Source organism: Anabrus simplex, chromosome 6 (genome assembly GCF_040414725.1).
Source record: "Anabrus simplex isolate iqAnaSimp1 chromosome 6, ASM4041472v1, whole genome shotgun sequence".
Lineage (NCBI taxonomy): Eukaryota > Metazoa > Arthropoda > Insecta > Orthoptera > Tettigoniidae > Anabrus > Anabrus simplex.
In genome coordinates, this window is record NC_090270.1 from 55,754,943 (window position 1) to 55,775,938 (window position 20,996).

The window sequence follows — 20,996 nt, forward strand, 5'->3', positions numbered from 1 at the left end:
ATTCTTTTGTCAGACTTCAACAGTTCCAAACCATGAGATTTAATGTTGCACTTCTTTTCCGCAAAGAAAGAAAATAAGAAAATATACTGCCATCTCTTGAACAATAAATAAACTACAAACCATTTACCTTCCTTTTCACTATTTCAGACCTCCAAACATATTCTTTATGATTTAATAATAATTATTATTATGATTTAATAATGTTATTTGTTTTATGGCCCAGTAACTACTGTATTTTTATGGATTTTGAAGACACCGATGTGCTGGAATTTAGTCCCGCAGGTGTTCTTTTATGTGCGAGTAAATCTACCAACACAAGACTGGCGTATTTGAGCACCTTCAACTACCACATTATAAATTATAAATACTATATTGGTATTATATTTGGAACAAATATTTCAGGTTCCCTGTGGGAATCAACATCTTTATCATCTGATGGCCAGGAAGGCATCAATTTTTGAAAATGGGACAAAGTCTCTCATAGTTAAACCCATGTAGTCCAGAATAACAGAAGGGCTTAATGATTTACTTTCTTACTTATTATATAATGTATGTCTTAACCTTACTGGATGTGGTATCTGTATTTTCATTTTTTTTTAAGTTTCTTGTTTAGTTTAATACTTTAATATTATAAAAATGTAGTTACTGTTTTCATAAATCTGCATTGTATTATAAGAAGACGCTGCATAAAGGGGCTTTTCAGTCTCAGTGGCATGTAAATCATGATCAATAAATTCAATTCAATTCAATTCAATTCAATTCAATTCAATAGTGCATTGGCACTGCTGGTGGCTCCAAGTAGCCTACGCAGTGGCTTCCATGGTATGCACTAGACATGCGACTTGGTAGGTATGCTATTTACCAACTGATGAGTCCAACTTAACACAATGGGGCGAAACGCTGGCAACCAGAAATGAGTTAGCTGGAAAATTTATAACGTACAATAACGGACCAACTATGTAGGTATTATAAATTTACTCATTTGGAACAAATATTTCAGGTTCCCTATGAGAATCAACATCTTTATAAGTGGTATGTTCTGAGCTCTCAGTGGAGAGATGGTGTGGAATGGCATTAGACTAACAAGTTTGAGCGGTGTCTTTAAAAGTAGGAAAGATCACAATATGAAGATAAAGTTGGAATTCAAGAGGACAAAGTGGGGCGAATATTTGTTTATAGGAAGGGGAGTTAGGGATTGGAATAACTTACCAAGGGAGATGTTCAATAAATTTCCAATTTCTTTGAAATCATTCATCATACACACACTCCCCTTGTTCATTAATGATTTCTGGAATGTCCTTCTTGGAACCTGTTTCTGCCTGTAAGAACATAAAAATACCATTCCATTTTTCACTAAAATTTGTATGACTGGCAATTATGCTTCCCATCATGTTATTCTCAGCTGCCTTCTTCACTAGATTCAATTTCCTAGTAAGTTCCTTCAATGTCTCCTTACTTCTACAGCCATTTCTAACTCTATTTCTTTCCAATCTGCACCTCCTTCTTAGACTCTTCATTTCTATATTATAATAAGGTGGGTCTTTACCATTCCTTACCACCTTTAAAGGTACAAACCTTCCTCAACAATTGCTTTAAACCCATCCCAGAGTCTGTTTACATTTTTGTTTACCATTTTCCACCCATCATAGTTACTTTTGAAAAACTGCCTCATGCCTGTTTTATCAGCCATATGGTACTGCCTAATAGTCCTGCTTTTAAGACCTTCCTTTCTATCACTTTTTGTAAATACAACAAAAACAGCTTCATGATCACTAATACCATCTATTACTTCAGTTTCTCTATAGAGCTCATCTGGTTTTACCAGCACCACGTCAAGGATATTTTTACCTCTAGTTGGTTCCATCACTTTCTGAATCAGCTGTCCTTCCCATATTAGCTTATTTGCCATGTGTTGGTCATGCTTCCTGTCGTTCGCATTTCCTTTCCAATAGACATTTGGTAAATTGAGATCTCCCACTACAATCAGTTTCCTTTCCATGTCGTTTCCCACATAGCTGATTATCTTATCAAATAATTCTGAATCCGTGTCAGTGCTACCCCTTCCCAGTCTGTACACTCCAAAGACATTCAGTTGCCTATTATCTTTAGAAATGAGCCTTACACCTAGAATTTCATGTCTGTTACCTTTAACTTTTTCATACCTTACAAATTCTTCTTTCACCAGAATGAATACTCCCCCTCCCACCATTCCTATTGTATTTCTATGATACACACTCCAGTTACGTGAGAAAATTTCTGCATCCATTATATCATTTCTCAGCCATGATTCAACTCCTATTACAATATCTGGTAAGTACCTATATATTAAATTACTTAATTCTATTCCTTTTTTTTTACAGTACTTCTACAGTTCAACACTAACATTTTTATGTCATCCCTACTTGACTTCCAGATCTCTGTACCCTATCACCACTCCCTAGACCACCCTGTATTCCGAATGCCTCATGTTGGAAGAGTTCCAGTACATGTGTACTACAGGAGATCATGATGATGCACTTCCAACATACAAACACAAACAGTTGAATTTTTTTTTTTTTTTTTTTTTTTTTTGCTATGGGCTTTGCATCGCACCGACACAGAAAGGTCTTATGGCGACGATGGGATAGGAAAGGCCTAGGAGTTGGAAGGAAGCGGCCGTGGCCTTAATTAAGGTACAGCCCCAGCATTTGCCTGGTGTGAAAATGGGAAACCACGGAAAACCATTTTCAGGGCTGCCGATAGTGGGATTCGAACCTACTATCTCCCGGATGCAAGCTCACAGCCGCGCGCCTCTACGCGCACGGCCAACTCGCCCGGTAACAGTTGAAATAGTACAAGGGAGCATTATTACCTGTGGTGTATAGACATTGAGGTACAAACAGTCTTCTTCACCTTCCACATAATCGTGTCTCAGGTAGACATCCCGTTGTGTACACATAGGTGAATCTTGGGTTGCATCTCTCACACCTTTCCAGCTTGGAGGAGGTTGTGGACTCTGAAAATAATAGCATTCATGAATTTCAATACCAATAAGTCATTTTAATTGTTGATGTCAATATATAAGTTGTTAATGATGCCTGCAGACTTCCTGACAATGTTGTTTCTGGCATCACTCAGTAACAGTCTGCTATACGGATTATTTTAACCACGCTAAGTAAGAGACTACTTTTTCAATACAACTTAAGGATTTCTAGCATTATCTTCCTGTCCCATTAAAGAGCTTAAAAATTAATTCTATTCCTTTCTTTACAGTACTTCTACAGTTCAACACTAACATTTTTATGTCATCCCTACTTGACTTCCAGATCTCTGAACCCTATCACCACTCCCTAGACCACCCTGTATTCCGAAGGGGTTGTAAGAAAATGTCTTTAGTCTCATATCGAGGTCCAAGAGCAAGACCAGCTAAGGTAAGTTCCTGTCTCTGGTAGTAAATATCACCCAAAATCAAGAACCAGTTCAAGTCTTTCCCTGCTTTCTTACACACACATGCTGCAGTTTGCAAAGAAAAATTATGATAGCAATCACAAGCATTGGCATATTGAATAATTAATATACTTTCATCAATAATGATGATAATAAGGGCTTGGATTCTACAACTCTGAAAATATGCATGCACTTGTACCCTAAAAGATACCAAAATATTGTATTTTAATGCCATTGGAAATATGATGCAAGAAAAATTACACATTCCTAAAAAATTGCTTAGAAGAGTCTTTTTAATTCATCATTCTACAAGAAAAATGAACATTAACTCATACTGGCCACAGCAAACTGTTCATCCTATAAAAAAATAGAATTACCTGAATTTTTCTTGTGAAAACAAAGAAAATGTATTTAACGTCAGTCAGAGAAAACAAAAAGGATTCTGAGATAAAAGGGGAAGGATATCCAGAAGGAGTTCTCTGCACAACTAATCTTTCACCCAGACAACAACATGATTAGAACTAGTTAACAATTAACTTTAGGAAGGAGTGAAGGGGTTGTAAGTATGACTGACTAACAGTAAACTGGCCACATTATTAACATTCTTTTGTCTGTTATATTTTAACAACTTACTACATACAAAACTTGCTAGCTTAAAATTTCATTAAACTACAAAATATTTCTAAGGATAGGAAATCAAAAATAACCAATCACTTGGCATTATCAGCAAAAAACTTAGAGAACTGCTAAGAGAATTATATTATGACCAAAAATGAGCTTTTATACCATCGTTGTTGTTGCAAGTTTGGCTTTTTTCAAATAAGCTAATAAATAAATAAATAAATAAATAAATAAATAAATAAATAAATAAATAAATAAATAAATAAATAAATAAATAAATAAATAAATAAATAAATAAATAAATAAATAAATAAATAAATAAATAAATAAATAAATAAATAAATAAATAAATAAATAAATAAATAAATAAATAAATAAATAAATAAATAAATAAATAAATAAATAAATAAATAAATAAATAAATAAATAAATAAATAATAAATAAATAAATAAATAAATAAATAAATAAATAAATAAATAAATAAATAAATAAATAAATAAATAAATAAATAAATAAATAAATAAATAAATAAATAAATAAATAAATAAATAAATAAATAAATAAATAAATAAATAAATAAATAAATAAATAAATAAATAAATAAATAAATAAATAAATAAATAAATAAATAAATAAATAAATAAATAAATAAATAAATAAATAAATAAATAAATAAATAAATAAATAAATAAATAAATAAATAAATAAATAAATAAATAAATAAATAAATAAATAAATAAATAAATAAATAAATAAATAAATAAATAAATAAATAAATAAATAAATAAATAAATAAATAAATAAATAAATAAATAAATAAATAAATAAATAAATAAATAAATAAATAAATAAATAAATAAATAAATAAATAAATAAATAATAAATAAATAAATAAATAAATAAATAAATAAATAAATAAATAAATAAATAAATAAATAAATAAATAAATAAATAAATAATAAATAAATAAATAAATAAATAAATAAATAAATAAATAAATAAATAAATAAATAATAAATAAATAAATAAATAAATAAATAAATAAATAAATAAATAAATAAATAAATAAATAAATAAATAAATAAATAAATAAATAAATAAATAAATAAATAAATAAATAAATAAATAAATAAATAAATAAATAAATAAATAAATAAATAAATAAATAAATAAATAAATAAATAAATAAATAAATAAATAAATAAATAAATAAATAAATAAATAAATAAATAAATAAATAAATAAATAAATAAATAAATAAATAAATAAATAAATAAATAAATAAATAAATAAATAAATAAATAAATAAATAAATAAATAAATAAATAAATAAATAAATAAATAAATAAATAAATAAATAAATAAATAATAAATAAATAAATAAATAAATAAATAAATAAATAAATAAATAAATAAATAAATAAATAAATAAATAAATAAATAAATAAATAAATAATAAATAAATAAATAAATAAATAAATAAATAAATAAATAAATAAATAAATAAATAAATAAATAAATAAATAAATAAATAAATAAATAATAAATAAATAAATAAATAAATAAATAAATAAATAAATAAATAAATAAATAAATAAATAAATAATAAATAAATAAATAAATAAATAAATAAATAAATAAATAAATAAATAAATAAATAAATAAATAAATAAATAAATAAATAAATAAATAAATAAATAAATAAATAAATAAATAAATAAATAAATAAATAAATAAATAAATAAATAAATAAATAAATAAATAAATAAATAAATAAATAAATAAATAAATAAATAAATAAATAAATAAATAAATAAATAAATAAATAAATAAATAAATAAATAAATAAATAAATAAATAAATAAATAAATAAATAAATAAATAAATAAATAAATAAATAAATAAATAAATAAATAAATAAATAAATAAATAAATAAATAAATAAATAAATAAATAAATAAATAAATAAATAAATAAATAAATAAATAAATAAATAAATAAATAAATAAATAAATAAATAAATAAATAAATAAATAAATAAATAAATAAATAAATAAATAAATAAATAAATAAATAAATAAATAAATAAATAAATAAATAAATAAATAAATAAATAAATAAATAAATAAATAAATAAATAAATAAATAAATAAATAAATAAATAAATAAATAAATAAATAAATAAATAAATAAATAAATAAATAAATATGTGTATATAGATATTGAAACAGGAACGCCCGTACTTTAGCTTAGTGGAGAGCATAGATTAACACCAAGGCGTGTACGGTTCATGTTCAGAGAGTATAAGAGAGAAGGGTAGTGCAATGAGTTCATTTTTAAAGTGGAACTTGCAGTTTATTCAAGAAAACATAGAAATTATGTCACCTTTACAGATGAATGGTTTGAATGTCCTCAAAGATGTGGAGAAGGCGTCGTCCCTCGGCGTCGGCGTCGTCCCACGGCGATTGTCAACCCTCGATGTTGAAGGAGACTTGAACCTGGGGCGGTCGTCTGGTGATAGTGCGGCGTGGAATAGTTGATTAACTTTGTATTTCACTAAAGTCCCATGAAGGGAGTAGAGAAATGTAAGAGGTTCGCACAGAATGTCAACAGAATCTGATACGACACTTCTCTACTGCACTGCACTGCAAGTTGTGGTGAGACACTGTTTACTAGCCGAACAAGTTCCACTGTAAATGGTGTTGGACGCACATTACTTTTGGAAAAAGAAATGGATTCAAAATCACAGTTCTGTGAAAATAATAGAAATTAACACTGTTCATGAACTAGTCACTGGCGAACTCGAAGTAATAGGCAACGAAAAGTAATCTGGAAATTTCTAAGATTCAACTGTATACGACTTCACTTAATCTCAGTGCGAAGAAGAAAAATAAATTGAGTCCTACGGACACAGTCCTTCATACTGTTTGTAATGAGTACGGAGAAGCAAATGCAATGATCTAGCACACACACATGTGAAAATATATTAAAGTTTATATGATGACAGTAGAGAGACAGTTTGCGACTCTTAACACGCAGTCTCGCGAAAAAAAGCCAAATTCCATCAAGACACAGTCTTAATCAAAAAAATCAGTTAGTTTCTCAGAAATAAATTCTCCACTGAGACACAGTTTTACAAATAGCTTAACACAACTTCTCGGCAATAAATGTAGACAGAGTCTTTCACGAGGGGCATTAACATTGTCCCTTGAAAAGAAATAAAGGCACAATATTTCACGAAGCGAATCAACACAGTCTTTGAAAAGAAATGTCAGCACAGTCTTATGAAAGAAAATTTTAGCACAGTTCCATGAAGTGAATTGATACAGTCTTTGAAAAGAAGGTTGGCACTGTCCTTTATGACAAAAATAACACTGTCCTTTGAAAAGAAATGTACTTTCACTAGGGCACAGTTTCACGAAATAACTTAACACAGTCTGTTGAAGAGGAAACAATGTTTTACTAAAGCACAGTCTTTACGCCCTGAAGGTCGATTCACACATCTCCGGGACGTGATGGTGCTTTCCGTGACGTGACGGCATCCTCCGTGAAAATAAAATTTCGTCACCATGTAAATGAAGGGATGAGTTCCAACACTTCCATTGATGTTATTCGCCGTGACCTTCAGTGCTTCTCCGTGATCCGTGCCGGCAGTACGTATTCGCTCGCCAACGATATTTTCTTGTTTTCACGGACATGATTTCTCTCTTCCTGCCTTCCTGCTTCTCTGCTTTCTTCAAGTACTGAGGTTATCTGTGTACGTTTGAACTGTTCTTTACCTCCCAAAATGAAGGACGAACTGCTGATTGAATTAGTGAAAGCACACTCTTTTCTATATAATTTAGCTGATTCAAAATATATGGATATTGGTTTGAAGAAGCGTGTATGGGACGAAATTGGCGAGAAAATGGAAGCTGAAGGTAGGTAACTAACATTTTTGCTTTTAAGATAAAGAAAATCAGACTGTCTGTACATAGGCATCGACTTAGGCACGGCAAGGCACTTTCTGCCCTCAACCTACAAAGTCAGGGGTATTAAAAATTAATCAACAATTTCATTTATTTAATATTTCAAGTAATTATTATTTAATTTTTCAAGTGATTATTGTTTAATTTTTCAAGTAATTGAAAGCAAATGTAGAGTATCCGTGAAATTTTACTTCGTCATCCGTCAAGCACTTATATAGAGTAGAAAACTCTCCTTCCTTATACCTGTGTTTCCACATAGGATGAATCCACTGTTTCTTCCTCTCTTTCTCCTCTTCATCCAAGATTAGCTATCATTAACAGCTCATCATCACTAAAAAAAAAAAAACTCATCACGGAACACTTGACAGTTGATTGCCGACTTATAACTGTACGGAACTGCACGGAAATGAAGTGTGAGAACAGATGTACAATATTCATGTTGGAAAGGACAGATACGGATACGGAGAGCACCGTCACTTCCCGGAGATGTGTGAATCGACCTTAAGTCCTTTAAGCACAGTTTCAAAAATATCTAGTGATCACTGTATAGTCTCTGCAATACAAAATTCACAAGACAAAAGTAATGTTAATCAGCTCGACAGATCGATATTATAAGTGAATAAGTATTCCGCTTGCACGCGAAGTTAGAGTCCGAAGAGAATATGTTCGACACGTGTATCGCGATTTTCTCTCATCGGTCCTTAGCCAGACAGAGTAACGGACTGTACTACACCAGCTGGCCCGCACAGCATGACGGCTGGTACACGACGAAATCACACATTGTCTAGTCCGGGTATGGTGACCTCCTTATATTGCTCTAGGTCGGACGGCCAAACTGGAAATATGAGCTTCTTTAAAAATTTATAACTCGGCCATCCTTGCGCCGATTTTCATGAAATTTTGGGCAGCGGTATTTGTTGTCCAGGCCTACAAGGTGACATTCTTCAAATCACGATCTGACATTCCGTTCGTGATATAATGACATCGAACTGAATGGAAGATTAGATCGTGACGTCACTTGGTCTTGGCTGGTACTCTGCAGCAAGCGATCACTTGCATGCTGTCACCCTTGATGCCTGCACACTCGGCGCTCATTTTAAATCCACACAGTAGGGTGTTAGTGTGTTCTCCTCAAGAAATACATGAACGGCGAATGCTGACAGGGCACACCCGTTTCAATAAATAAATCTATATATATATGTATGTATACAGAGAGAGAGTGTGTGCGCATGTGTCAGGGTCTGCAAAGGACATGAGTGATTAAGGGAGGACAGATATGAAAGTTGAAAATGAGGAGCCGGCCCTAGTGGAAATAATGCCAGACTCAGCCAGGAGAACTGTGGTCGTCACTCCACACTCTGAACTTCAGAGCCTCTGGTCCCTCTTTCAATCGCCTTTTACATCAGGCAGGGGATACTGTTGGTGTATTCTACTGCTATCCCCACAGGAAGTTTACATGGGTCAGCTGGTGCACATGGATTATAAGGCAATGGCATTACCCAAAGCAGGATGATTACTGATACAAAAAGAGAGGACACAGATACTTTTGAAATATGGTGACACAGCACGCTAAAGGTGACATGGATAGATTTCACCTTGAAAGCCATTGGTCTGGCTTGGTTAGGTCCCGCTAGTGACCAAACCATTGGTCTGGACAGGTTAGATCTGGTTAGTGACAAAACCATTGGACTGTGATCAAGTAAAGGAGGTCTGGGGGCATAAGGCCTCTAGCATTCCATAGGTGATAGCAGCGTATTCTATGCTGGACAGTGACGTGAAGCTAGTGACAAAGCCATTGGTCTGCCTAGTGACAAAACCGTTAGTTGTGTTTTTATTGTGTGCGGGTTGGTAACGAAATGTATTTGACTTCATTACTGAGAATAACATCATATACGATAGTGTCTCAGCCAATGGAAATGCTACTCCGTGTTTCAGCAATGAAGAATGATGAGTGCTAAATTACATTAGGTTATATCCGTAAAAGTAAATGCATCTCTGGGGGCTTGCGAGTGGGTCCCTGGCTGTCGAAGTGAATACTTCTCTCCTCTACAAGGTATTCCACATAATATTTGTACTACTTCAAATCCATTATTATGTTCAGTTATAACTTGTAGTGCAGTTACCGAATTTCTACCATTCTAATAATGAAAACGACATACACACCCAGCCACCGAGCCCTCGGATCATTAAAATCTTCGACCCAGCCAGGAATCAAACCTGGGACCCCTTGGACCAAAGGCCAGCATGCTAACTATTTATCTATTAGCCGGGCAGCGAGCTATAATGTTACGAATAAAACTCCATCTGTTTCATTACTCAAATTTATTTCGGGACAGCCTAATAAATTCACACACACATAAAGCAATTCTAGCAAGCAATTCTAACCAGTTATGAATGGCCACACTAATAATCAGTCTATTTACAAATCTATCTACCTTATGGCACAGCAAGTGTCCAGCCCGTTCCTTTACCAGGGACGCTAATCATTACTTTCACTTTCCCAAAGTCCAGTCACCTCCTATAGCCACTGTGCATAGACAGCTGGATTTGAACACAGTGCCACTGGCTGCACAACACATGATGACTGTTCGCTGGTTTGGCTCTGCAGTCCCATGCAGGGAACGACTAAACAGCTCAACAGTATTCAACAGTAGGACGATACAACGGCGAATATTAACACAGGTCAATTATCCTCGCACTCACGATAGCACGTTTCCTCGCTGGCTCACGGCAAATCTCAGTCCACAAAATTACATGAACACACAGTACAGCCTACCATTCTGTCGCCTCCAGTTACATATTCACTGGTCTCTCCGACACCACAACAACAGCTCCTGGTTCAGACCTCGGTGGGACGCTAGCAACAGCCAACAACTTTGTCGCCCTCAGCCTAGCCACTGAACCCCAACACACGGAGTCCAACACTGATTCCGAGTCCAATACTGACTGACTGTTCGTGGCTAGCCTCCCTTTTTATAGCTCGTGTGATTTGATCTAGAAATTTCATGATGTCACTAGAAGCAGAACATTCCCGTTAAATCTCCAAGGAACTCACAGGTAAACTGGCCGATGAGAACAATGCACGGAAAGGCCGGCCCCACCCCACAAGCCGGCTGGGAGATTCCAGGTTGTCTGAGTCACCAGCCCCTTCCTGGAAGTACCGAAAGGGGCTACCACAGGCCTGGCACGTAACAATAATAATGGAGATACACAGTTCAAAAAAATGTAGGGAACATGTTTTTGAATGTATGCCATGCTCCACAAAACAATACCTCACACCCAAATATACTGTATATATATATATATATATAAAACTAGCAAATGTACCCGCGCTTCGCTATGGTATTCAACATTGTATGGGGATATCGAAGTAAATTACTATACATGCAGTGAATAAGACTTTTTTTAAATTGCATGTCTCGAAGCGTTCTCTGAGAAATAGCATGGGGAGGACCCCATACGTTGTTTCCAACGTAATGTGCGAATTACGGAATTGTGACGATAACAGCAGGCTCACTTGCCTACTGCCATTCACAATCGAGTTGGGAAGTTTATATTACAATGGCAGGCCCCATTGCCTAATGTGGGGTCACAATCGATTTGGAAAGTTTTTGTTACAATCACAGGCCCCCTTTATACTTCCAGACAGATTATAGTTGAGGAGTTCTTATTATAATGACAGGGCCCTTTTCGTAATGCCAGTCAGCTTACTGCTAGGCACACAGAGCTGGTGAGTTTCCATTAAAATAGCAGGCCACTATGCCTAATGCCAGTCTCATTTTAGATGGGTACATTTGTTCATAATGGCGGGCACCCTTACCCACAGCCAAACACAATCAGGTAGGGGAGTTTTGAACAAAATTGCATGCTCCCTTGCCTTCTGCAAGTGAAATCGAGAAGGGAATTATTCTTTACAATGGTGGGCCCTCCCTACTAATGCCACTTACACAGGAGATGGAAAAGGACTCCATGCCTACTGCCAGTCAAAGTCAATGTGGGGAGAACTGATTATATTAGCAGACACACCTTTTCTTGATCGCTACAAATCAACATCAATATATATACATACATACAAAAGTAGAGTACATGCATGTTTAAAATATTGCTGACCTTCATTTACAGATTAACTGCTGCTAAAAGGTACGTCATATCGACAAACAGATTGTACTAAATGGCTGGTCGTATGATATTTTCTCGTATCTCATCTGTTCATGGGTCAGATTGAGTTAGAAATGTCGAATAGTGTGAAATTTGGGTAAGATTGTCTCACAGTGCATTACTTTTCGGATAATTATGTGACAGCTACAAACATAGCATTTGGCTCATATATGGCTACTGTGTGGAGCAATGATCATCTAGAATTTGATGATTCTATCGTTCCTATAAGTGATTCAAAGTATGAATTATGTGTGTAAAAAGTGCAAAATAGAGTAATAGAGACAAATCTAACATATAAGGGATAGAGATACGACAAAAAGTCACAGGACCAAAGTTGTAGATCACTCCAATTTGAACTGAGATTGTGCCATCCGTTTTGTGATAGGACTTACCGTTTAGCCACGAAATACCTCGGAACAAAGGTGTGTACCGTCATTAGAACTGCCTTGATATTTAAATATCCTTCAAGGATAAAAAAGTAAAAGTTTAAAGATCTTGGAAGTTTTCCGTGGTTACCGGCTAAAACGCATAATTTTGCCAAATTTCAATTTTCTAGCTTTTCTGGCAGATTGTGTTACAATCTTGATTTTGGGGGAGGTGGTAAAAATTAGGCCTTTCAGGAAACTAAAGCTAAAAAATATGCAGATGGTCATTATTACCCTTTAAACAGATAGTTGTACAAAAAATTTCCCAAAATAGTCAATGTACAGACACACGGTCGTTACGATTTTATTTATGTAGATAGTTAAGGAATATGCTCCACGTACAACACCTTTTGGGCTGGACTTATTAGCCTGTAAAATCGACAGTTCATGATAACTCCCTTATTAAGCCTCCTATCGAAAGATACACATGAGAAAAAATTTTGCCAATATAGTCAATGCACAGACACACGATCGTTACGATTTTATTTATTAGATAGGTAAGGAATCTGCTGCACGTTCAACACCGTTTGAGCTATGTCCTCTGGACTTAGCCTGAAAAATCGACCGTTCATGATATATTCCTTATTAATCCTCCTGTCGAAAAAGTGCACATAAGAAAGAAAAAATAGTTTTAGAAATGGATTTCCATCACGTTTTGTCGATTTCCAGCCAGGTTGTTCTTGTATCCTGTTGTGGGAGAGTAAAATTACATTTCGGTTCCCTATAAACCCCCAGTCCATTTCGGGAATTTGAAATGGTTTTGACCTTAAAACCTACCCTTGGACAGGTGCATGCTAAATATAAAGTTTGGTTGAAATTTCTTCAGTAGTTTTCAAGTTATAAGCAATACGCTTTACATGCACCCGCTCCTGATTAAAGTCCGGTGGGACTTGTCTCGAAAAACAGTCCGTTAATGATATCTGCCTTATTAATCCTCATATCGAAATGATGCACATGAGAAGAAATGTTTAGAAATTGATTTGCATTAAGGCAGGTAGATTTCCATTAAGTTTGGTTGTGTATATTTTGTGGGAGTACAAAATCACGGTTTCGGGTAAACCCCCCAGTCATTTCGGGGATTTAGAAACAATATTGGCCCTAAAACCTACCCAAGGAAAGGGAGAATCTAAATATGAAGTTTGGTGGAAATATATCCAGTAGTTTTCAAGTTATAGTCCGCCTCTATGGTGTAGTGGTTAGTGTGATTGGCTGCCACCCCCGGAGGCCCGGGTTCGATTCCCGGCTCCGCCACAAAATTTGAAAAGTGGTAGGAGGGCTGGACTGGGGTCCACTCAGCCTCGGGAGGTCAACAGAGTAGAGGTGGGTTAGATTTCCACCTCAGCCAACCTGGAAGTGGTTTCCCATGGTTTCTCACTTCTCCTTCAGGCAAATGCCGGGATGGTACCTAGCTTAAGGCCACGGCCGCTTCCTTCCCTCTTCCTAGTCTATCCCTTCCAATCTTCCCATCCCCCACCAAGGCCCCTGTTCAGCATAGCAGATGAAGCCACCTGGGCGAGGCGCTGGTCATCCTCCCCAGTTGTACCCCCAACCCATAGTCTGAAGCTCCAGAACACTGCCCTTAAGGCGATAGACGTGGGAACCCTCGTTGAGTCCGAGGGAGAAACCAACCCTGGAGGGTAAACAAATTTAGAAGAAGTAGTTTTCAAGTTATACACAAACAAATAGACACCAAAGCTAAAGAATATGTAAATGATTATTATTACACCTGAAACGGATAACTGCATGGAAATTTTGCCAAAATACCTAGTCAATGTACAGACACACGGTCGTTACGATTTTATTTATATAGATGACAGAGAAGCATGATCACGTTTAAGATTGCAGACCTCCACTTTGAGATTCACTGCTCCTAAACGGTACATTATATCAACAACCGGTTTGCGCCATATGACGCGCCCTTTTTTCTTCTACATGTTTGATTCTAAAATATCTTCTCGTATCTCCCATATTTATGGGTTAAATTGAGTTCGAAAATTTGAATAGGGTGAAATTTGGGTACATTATTAACACTTTATATTAATTTTGCACCCGGAGGCCCCGGGCTCGATTCCCGGTCAGACGAGGGATTTTTACCTGGACCTGAGTGCTGGTCCACTCAGCCTACGTGATTAGAATTGAGGAGCTCTCTGACGGTGAGATAGCGGCCCCGGTCTAGAAAGCCAAGAATAACGGCCGAGAGGATCCGTCGTGCTGACCACACGACACCTTGTAATCTGCAGGCCTTCGGGCTGAGCAGCGGTTGCTTGGTAGGCCAAGGCCCTTCAAGGGCTGTAGTGCCATGGGGTTTGGTTTGGTTTGGTTTGGTTTGGTTATGTATAAGCTAGAATCATGAAATTTGGTCCACATATGGCCTTCGATTGTGTCGATGTGCGCACCAAACTTGGTAACTCTTATCTTTCCTATAAGTGTGTCAAACAATGAAATATACGTGTAAAAAACAACTTTTTTTTTTTGCAATAGGCTTTACGTCGCACCGACACAATAGGTCTTATGGCAATGAAGGGATAGGAAAGACTTAGGATTGGGAAGGAAGCGGCAGTGGCCTTAATTAAGGTACAGCCCCAACATTTGCCTGGTGTGAAAATGGGAAACCACAGAAAACCATCTTCAGGGCTGCCGACAGTGGGATTCGAACCCACTATCTCCCGGATGTAAATTCACAGCCGCGCGCCCTTAACCGCACGGCCAACTCGCCCGGTAATCACCAAATTTACGAACACTCCCGAAATACAGCCAAATCTAACGTATAAGGGAGAGAGATACGACAAAAAGTTGTAGATCACTCCAAATTAAACAGAGATTGTGCCATTCGTTTTGTGAAACGACTTACCGTTTAGCCGCGAAATACCTCGAAACAAAGGTCTGCACGGACATTAAAATTGCCTCAGTACTCCGAAATTCTTCGGGGGTAAAAAATGAAATATTTAAAGATCTTGGAAGCTTTCCGTCGATTACAGGCTAAGACATAATTTTGCCAAATTTCAATTTTCTACCTCGTCTGGCAGACTGTGCCTCAATCCTGCTTTGAGGGAGGGATTAAAAATGAGAACTTTCAGGAAACTAAAGCTAACAAATATGCAGATGGTCGTTATTACACATGAAACGGGTAACTGTACGAAACTTTCGCCAAAATAGTCAATGTACAGACACACGGTCGTTACGATTTTATTTATATATAAAAAATCTGCTCTACGTACAACACCTTTTGGGCTATGTCCGCTGTACATAGCCTGCAAAACCAACCGTTCATGATATCTCCATTATTAATCCTCCTATCGAAAAAAAAAAAATGCACATGAGAAAAACGTTTTCGAGGTGAATATCCATCAAGGTTGGTCGATTTCCAGTCAGCTTAGTCTTGTATATATTGTGGGAGAGTAAAATCACTATTTCGGTTCCCAATAAACCCCCCGTCCATTCCGGGAATTTGAAATGGTATGGACCTCAAAACCTACCTTTGGACAGGTGGATGCTAATATGAAGTTTGGTTGACATATCTCCGGTAGTTTTCAAGTTATAAAAAGTAGGGTTTACACGCACCCGCTCTTGAGTTTAGTCCGGTGGAACTTGTACCTACCGAAAAACGGTCCGTTAATGTTATTTCCCTTATTAATCCTCGTATCGAAATGATGCATATGAGAGAAGAAAAAAAAGTTTAGAAATTGATTTCCATGAAGGCAGGTAGATTTCCATTAAGTTTGGTTGTGTATATTTTGTGGGAGTGCAAAATCACGGTTTCGGTTTCGTATAAACCCCTAGTGAATTCAGTGATTTAGAAACAATATTGGACCTAAAACCTACCCAAGGACAGGTGGATTCCAAATATAAAGCTTGGTAGAAATATATCCAGTAGTTTTCAAGTTATAGACAAACAGACACCAAAGCTAAAAAACATTCAGATGCTGAAACGGATAACTGTACGGAAATTTCGCCAAAATAGTCAATGTACAGACACATGGTAGTTACGATTTTATTTATAGATAAGAGCTGTAAGGCCTTTGCTGTCAAGATGTAGTGTTTACAGTGCACTATGTCTTCTGGTATGGGCTAGAATAAAATTGTTACTTTCATTGACCTGTCTCAGTCTTATACTTGGGTTTGACAATATGAAAGTGCCTGAGGTATGAGTGACGCTAGTAATGCCATTCCTTATGCAGCCAGTCCCTGCTATGAATGGTGTAAAAATATCGCTCATAGGGTCGGTTGGTGCACGCATTTCAGTGGGCTTGGCAGACTGATATGCAATAGCAACTTCTGGCGCAGTGAGGAAAGCAACGGGAAACGACCTCACTCCTCATTTCCCTAGTATGCCTCTTCAGTGACACCTAAGTCATAGGACAGCTAATGGTGAACCTGGTGAGGATCCAACCAGCCTTCGGGCTGAATACCCAACATATAATACAAGAGTTGTATCCCCGACCAAGAGTCTGAAGCTCCAGGACACTGCCCTTGAGGCGGCAGAGGTGGTATCCCTCGCTGAGTCCGAGGGAAAAGCCGAACCTGGAGGGTAAACAGATGATGATGATGATGATGATGATACATTTTATTCGGTTTTACCGTACCGACTATGATAAGAGTGGTATTTCAGAGTCGGAAGAAAACTAAATGTGAAGGCCTACAATATCGAAAGCGCATAACATGATCAATAATAACATTATATTGATCATTGTTTGTTGTGATGTTCTTTCCTTCTTTGTCTCATGCTGTAACTCAACTCCAATAGATGCGTACCGAGTATAACAGCCTGACTGAATATTGGCGGGAAACAGCTGGTGAGTAGGAAACTTTCTTCTTTAGCATCCCATTCGTCTGGTTCATACATTTTCTGATACTGCTGGTTCGTAACACACTGGTTCATCATAGTATTGCAGCTATTCGATCCCTACTCTGAGGCGCTGTTTTGAATGAGCAGTGTGCACACCTAAGCCTAAGGCAGAGGCTCATTAGTAGTAGTAGCAAGGGCGCCCATGCCCGGGGGCAAGGGGGGCCGCGGCCCCTTCCTAGCTATCAGGGAAAGGAAAAACTCGGATGTAGTCAGGTGTTTTCCTTTCAAAAAAATGATTTAGAAGTCGGTATTACGTAGAAGTGGTAGTACCGCCCCCCACCAACAGACAGAGGATACCGTGGGTGTTATTCTGCCGCGGAATCAAGTCGCCATTCATCTTCCTAAATATTAAAAATGATACATACCCCCAGGTCAAGGCCCCCCCCCAAAAAAACTGTTATATGGGCGCCCATGAGTAGTAGTAGTAGTAGTAGTAGTAGTAGTAGTAGTAGTATGACCTGGTCTATACCGGTAATTAATATTTAGACCCTATTCCAAATTATAGCACCACAGTTCACTAAATAACTCAAAATTCAACCCTGAAAAGAGCCATTTCTTAAAAGAAAGCTTCTTCCTCTTCACATTTATTAAATTGTACATTCATTTTATTCCAAATTAGCAGTGAAAGGGGGTTTCTCCTCTGGCTTGGAGGAAAAATTTATCTCAAAGTCAGATAGATTTTCCCGCCGCCAGTGTAGTGAATTGAGATTTTCCGACTCATCGGGTACTCCTAGGAAACAGATTAGTAACAGGGCATAGTTTTTGCCCTGGGACTCTCCGCTATTCGACCCCCAACCCCCACCGCCGAAAAAAGACGAAGAGTGTTCACGGATCACGGCCGTCTGCAGCTTGGTCATTCCTGCTCTGGAACTTTGGACTGTTAGATCGGCAGCGAAGTACTGTTCGTTAAAAGTGTGAAAATGTGTGGTTCTTATTCGATCGAGTATTTCACATGAAAGCATTGCTTTTAAACGCGCCATTCCTACTGACGTCATTGTAATGACCTATGTTCATTTCAGTTAGAAAAACCACTATAAGACAGTCTTTCTGAGGACGTAAAAAGCCAGATGGAGAGTGAATGTCTGCCATTATAATGAAAACTCCCCAACCTGATTGTGACTGATGGTAGGCAAGCAGGCCTACCGTCACAATGAAAATTCCCTAACCCAGTCTTCATATGAGAAAAGACTTAACCGGGAGAGTTGGCCATGCGGTCAGGGGCGCGCGGTTGTGAGCTTGCATAGGAGAGATAGTGGGTTCGAATACCCCTGCCGGCAGGCCAGAAGATGGTTTTCCGTGGTTTTCCCATTTTCATACCAGGCAAATGCTGGGGCTGTACCTTAATTAAGGCCACGGTCGCTTCCTTCCAACTCCTAGGCCTTTCATATCCCATCGTCGCCATAAGACTTATCTGTGTCGGTGGCTTTTTTTTTTTATAGGTTTGGTGATGACCTAATCAGGATGAAATAAATGGCGAAGACGTCATAAATACCCAGTTCCCAAGCCGGGGCAATTAAAAGTACGAGGGGGTTGAATCTGATAATTGAACCGGGATCATCGGACCAAAGGCAAACATTCCATCCATTTAGCCATAAAGCTGGACGTTAATTTGCTAAACCTTAGGCTACCATCTCCACTGATCAAGTGTTTAGTACTGACAGTAGCAGAGGCCAGGGCAATAGCTTGTAAAGCACCTTGACAACAGAGCAGGCTACTCCGTTGGCTACTGGCTAGACGTTCACTAAACCAACCATCGAAAACGGCTAACCAAGGTCTAGTGGTAGCCCACGTCTTCATCCCAGCATACGCCACTGCCAATGTCATTCCTTTATTACAAAATGTGGGAATAAAAAAATATTTACTCTTCCTAACCTTACAAGGAGCAACTCTGCCAAATTACACTTGGAAGTGTGAGAATTACAAAAGATAAAACACGATACTCATACCTTTTATCAAATAAATTTCATAAAAGGACATTTTTTTAAACATTTCCGCAGTTACACTGTTATATTGTGATTAGCTTCCACTCTCGGAGGCCCGAGTTTGATTCCCGGCTCTGTCACGAAATTTGAAAAGTGGTACGAAGACTGGAACGGGGACCACTCAGCCTGTGTGTGTGTGTGTGTGTGTGTGTGTGTGTGTGTGTGTGTGTGTGTGTGTGTGTGTGTGTGTGTGTGTGGCGGGGGGTCGATTCTCACCTCAGCCATCTTCGAAGTGGTTTTGCGTGGTTTCGCACTTCTCCTCCAAGCAAATTCCAGGATGGTATAGTGTAGAGATGAGAAGAATGCAAGAATGAGGAATGTGGCCTGCAAGCACGAACTTCCTGTTCTGCGCAGACAGATAGACTTTTATCTGCTCGTATCTGCTACACAAAAACATTGACTCACACTTTGCAGTTTGCTGGATTACAACTGATAAGAGCGAAGAGCTGCCAGTAGAAGACAATATAAAGTCGCCTGGATAGTAGCGGAGTTGCTATGGTAACCATTGCGTCACTGGCTCTGCTAGTGAAAACCCCTTCGTCCCGTGCCTCACCGGGCATGTGCATTCTTCTGATCTCCCAACAGTACCTAACTTAAGGCCACGGCCGCTTCCTTCTCTATTGTCTATCCCTTCAGATCCCGCCCTCCCCAGAAGGCCCCTGTTGAGCATAGCAGGTGAGGCAACCTGGGCGCGGTACTGGTCCTCCTCCCTGTTTTATCCACCGAACCAAAGTCTCACGCTCCAGGACAATGCCCTTGAGGCAGTAGAGGTGAGATCCTTCGCTGAGCCCGAAGGAAAATCCAACACTGGACGGTAGATGGGGGCTTCATTCATTCCATTCCTGACCCGGTCGAATGACTGGAAACAGGTTGTGGGTTTTCAATGTAACACCAGCTTGATACGAACGTTTTAAAAAATGGGCTTTAAAACATGCTAAGGCATCTCTACCAACACTTTACATACATTTTCTTGCCCTACAGGATAGGGCTATTCGGAAATAATACTTACAAAATACATGTTCACTTACCTTAAACCGTAACTCGCCCAATGGTGGAGCTGCGTAAGGAATTCCTTGAAAGGCAGCAAATTCCCGACCTTTCCTAGATACTAGCCCATGTCCCCTCAGTCGCCCTTGCTTAACGTTTACCTCGAATGAATTATGTTCAACACCAGCAAGTACTAATGCTAGAACACAAACGAAATGAGCTAACACTACAAAGTTCGAATTGCACATGTTGATGACAGAATTCTGAGAGAGAGGCTACCAGTCCAGCTCGGAGCGAGGCTGTACGGAGAATAAGACTTCGCTACGGTTGCGGTAGCGTGTTGGGGTCAGCAAGATTTCGATAATTACTCAAGGACAGTTTGAAAGAGAGGCCATGTTAAGGCAAGAATCTCTACCAACACTTTACATACATTTTCTTGCCCTACAGGATAGGGCTATTCGGAAATAATACTTACAAAATACATGTTCACTTACCTTAAACCGTAACTCGCCCAATGGTGGAGCTGCGTAAGGAATTCCTTGAAAGGCAGCAAATTCCCGACCTTTCCTAGATACTAGCCTA

General features: G+C 37.3%; 1 protein-coding gene across 1 annotated transcript in view; it reads right to left on the minus strand.

Annotated features, from left to right (window-relative positions):
- Positions 1-20,706, minus strand: part of LOC136876088 (carboxylic ester hydrolase) — an 82,067-nt gene extending 61,361 nt beyond the window's left edge. Inside the window, exons 1-2 of the mRNA XM_067149743.2 lie at positions 20,456-20,706; positions 2,852-2,995 (exon numbers count right to left, since the gene is read on the minus strand). Of these exons, the coding sequence (XP_067005844.2) occupies positions 2,852-2,995; positions 20,456-20,662 (351 nt within the window). The 5' untranslated portion in view covers positions 20,663-20,706. The remainder of the gene's footprint in view (positions 1-2,851; positions 2,996-20,455) is intronic.
- Positions 20,707-20,996: the final 290 nt, after the last annotated feature.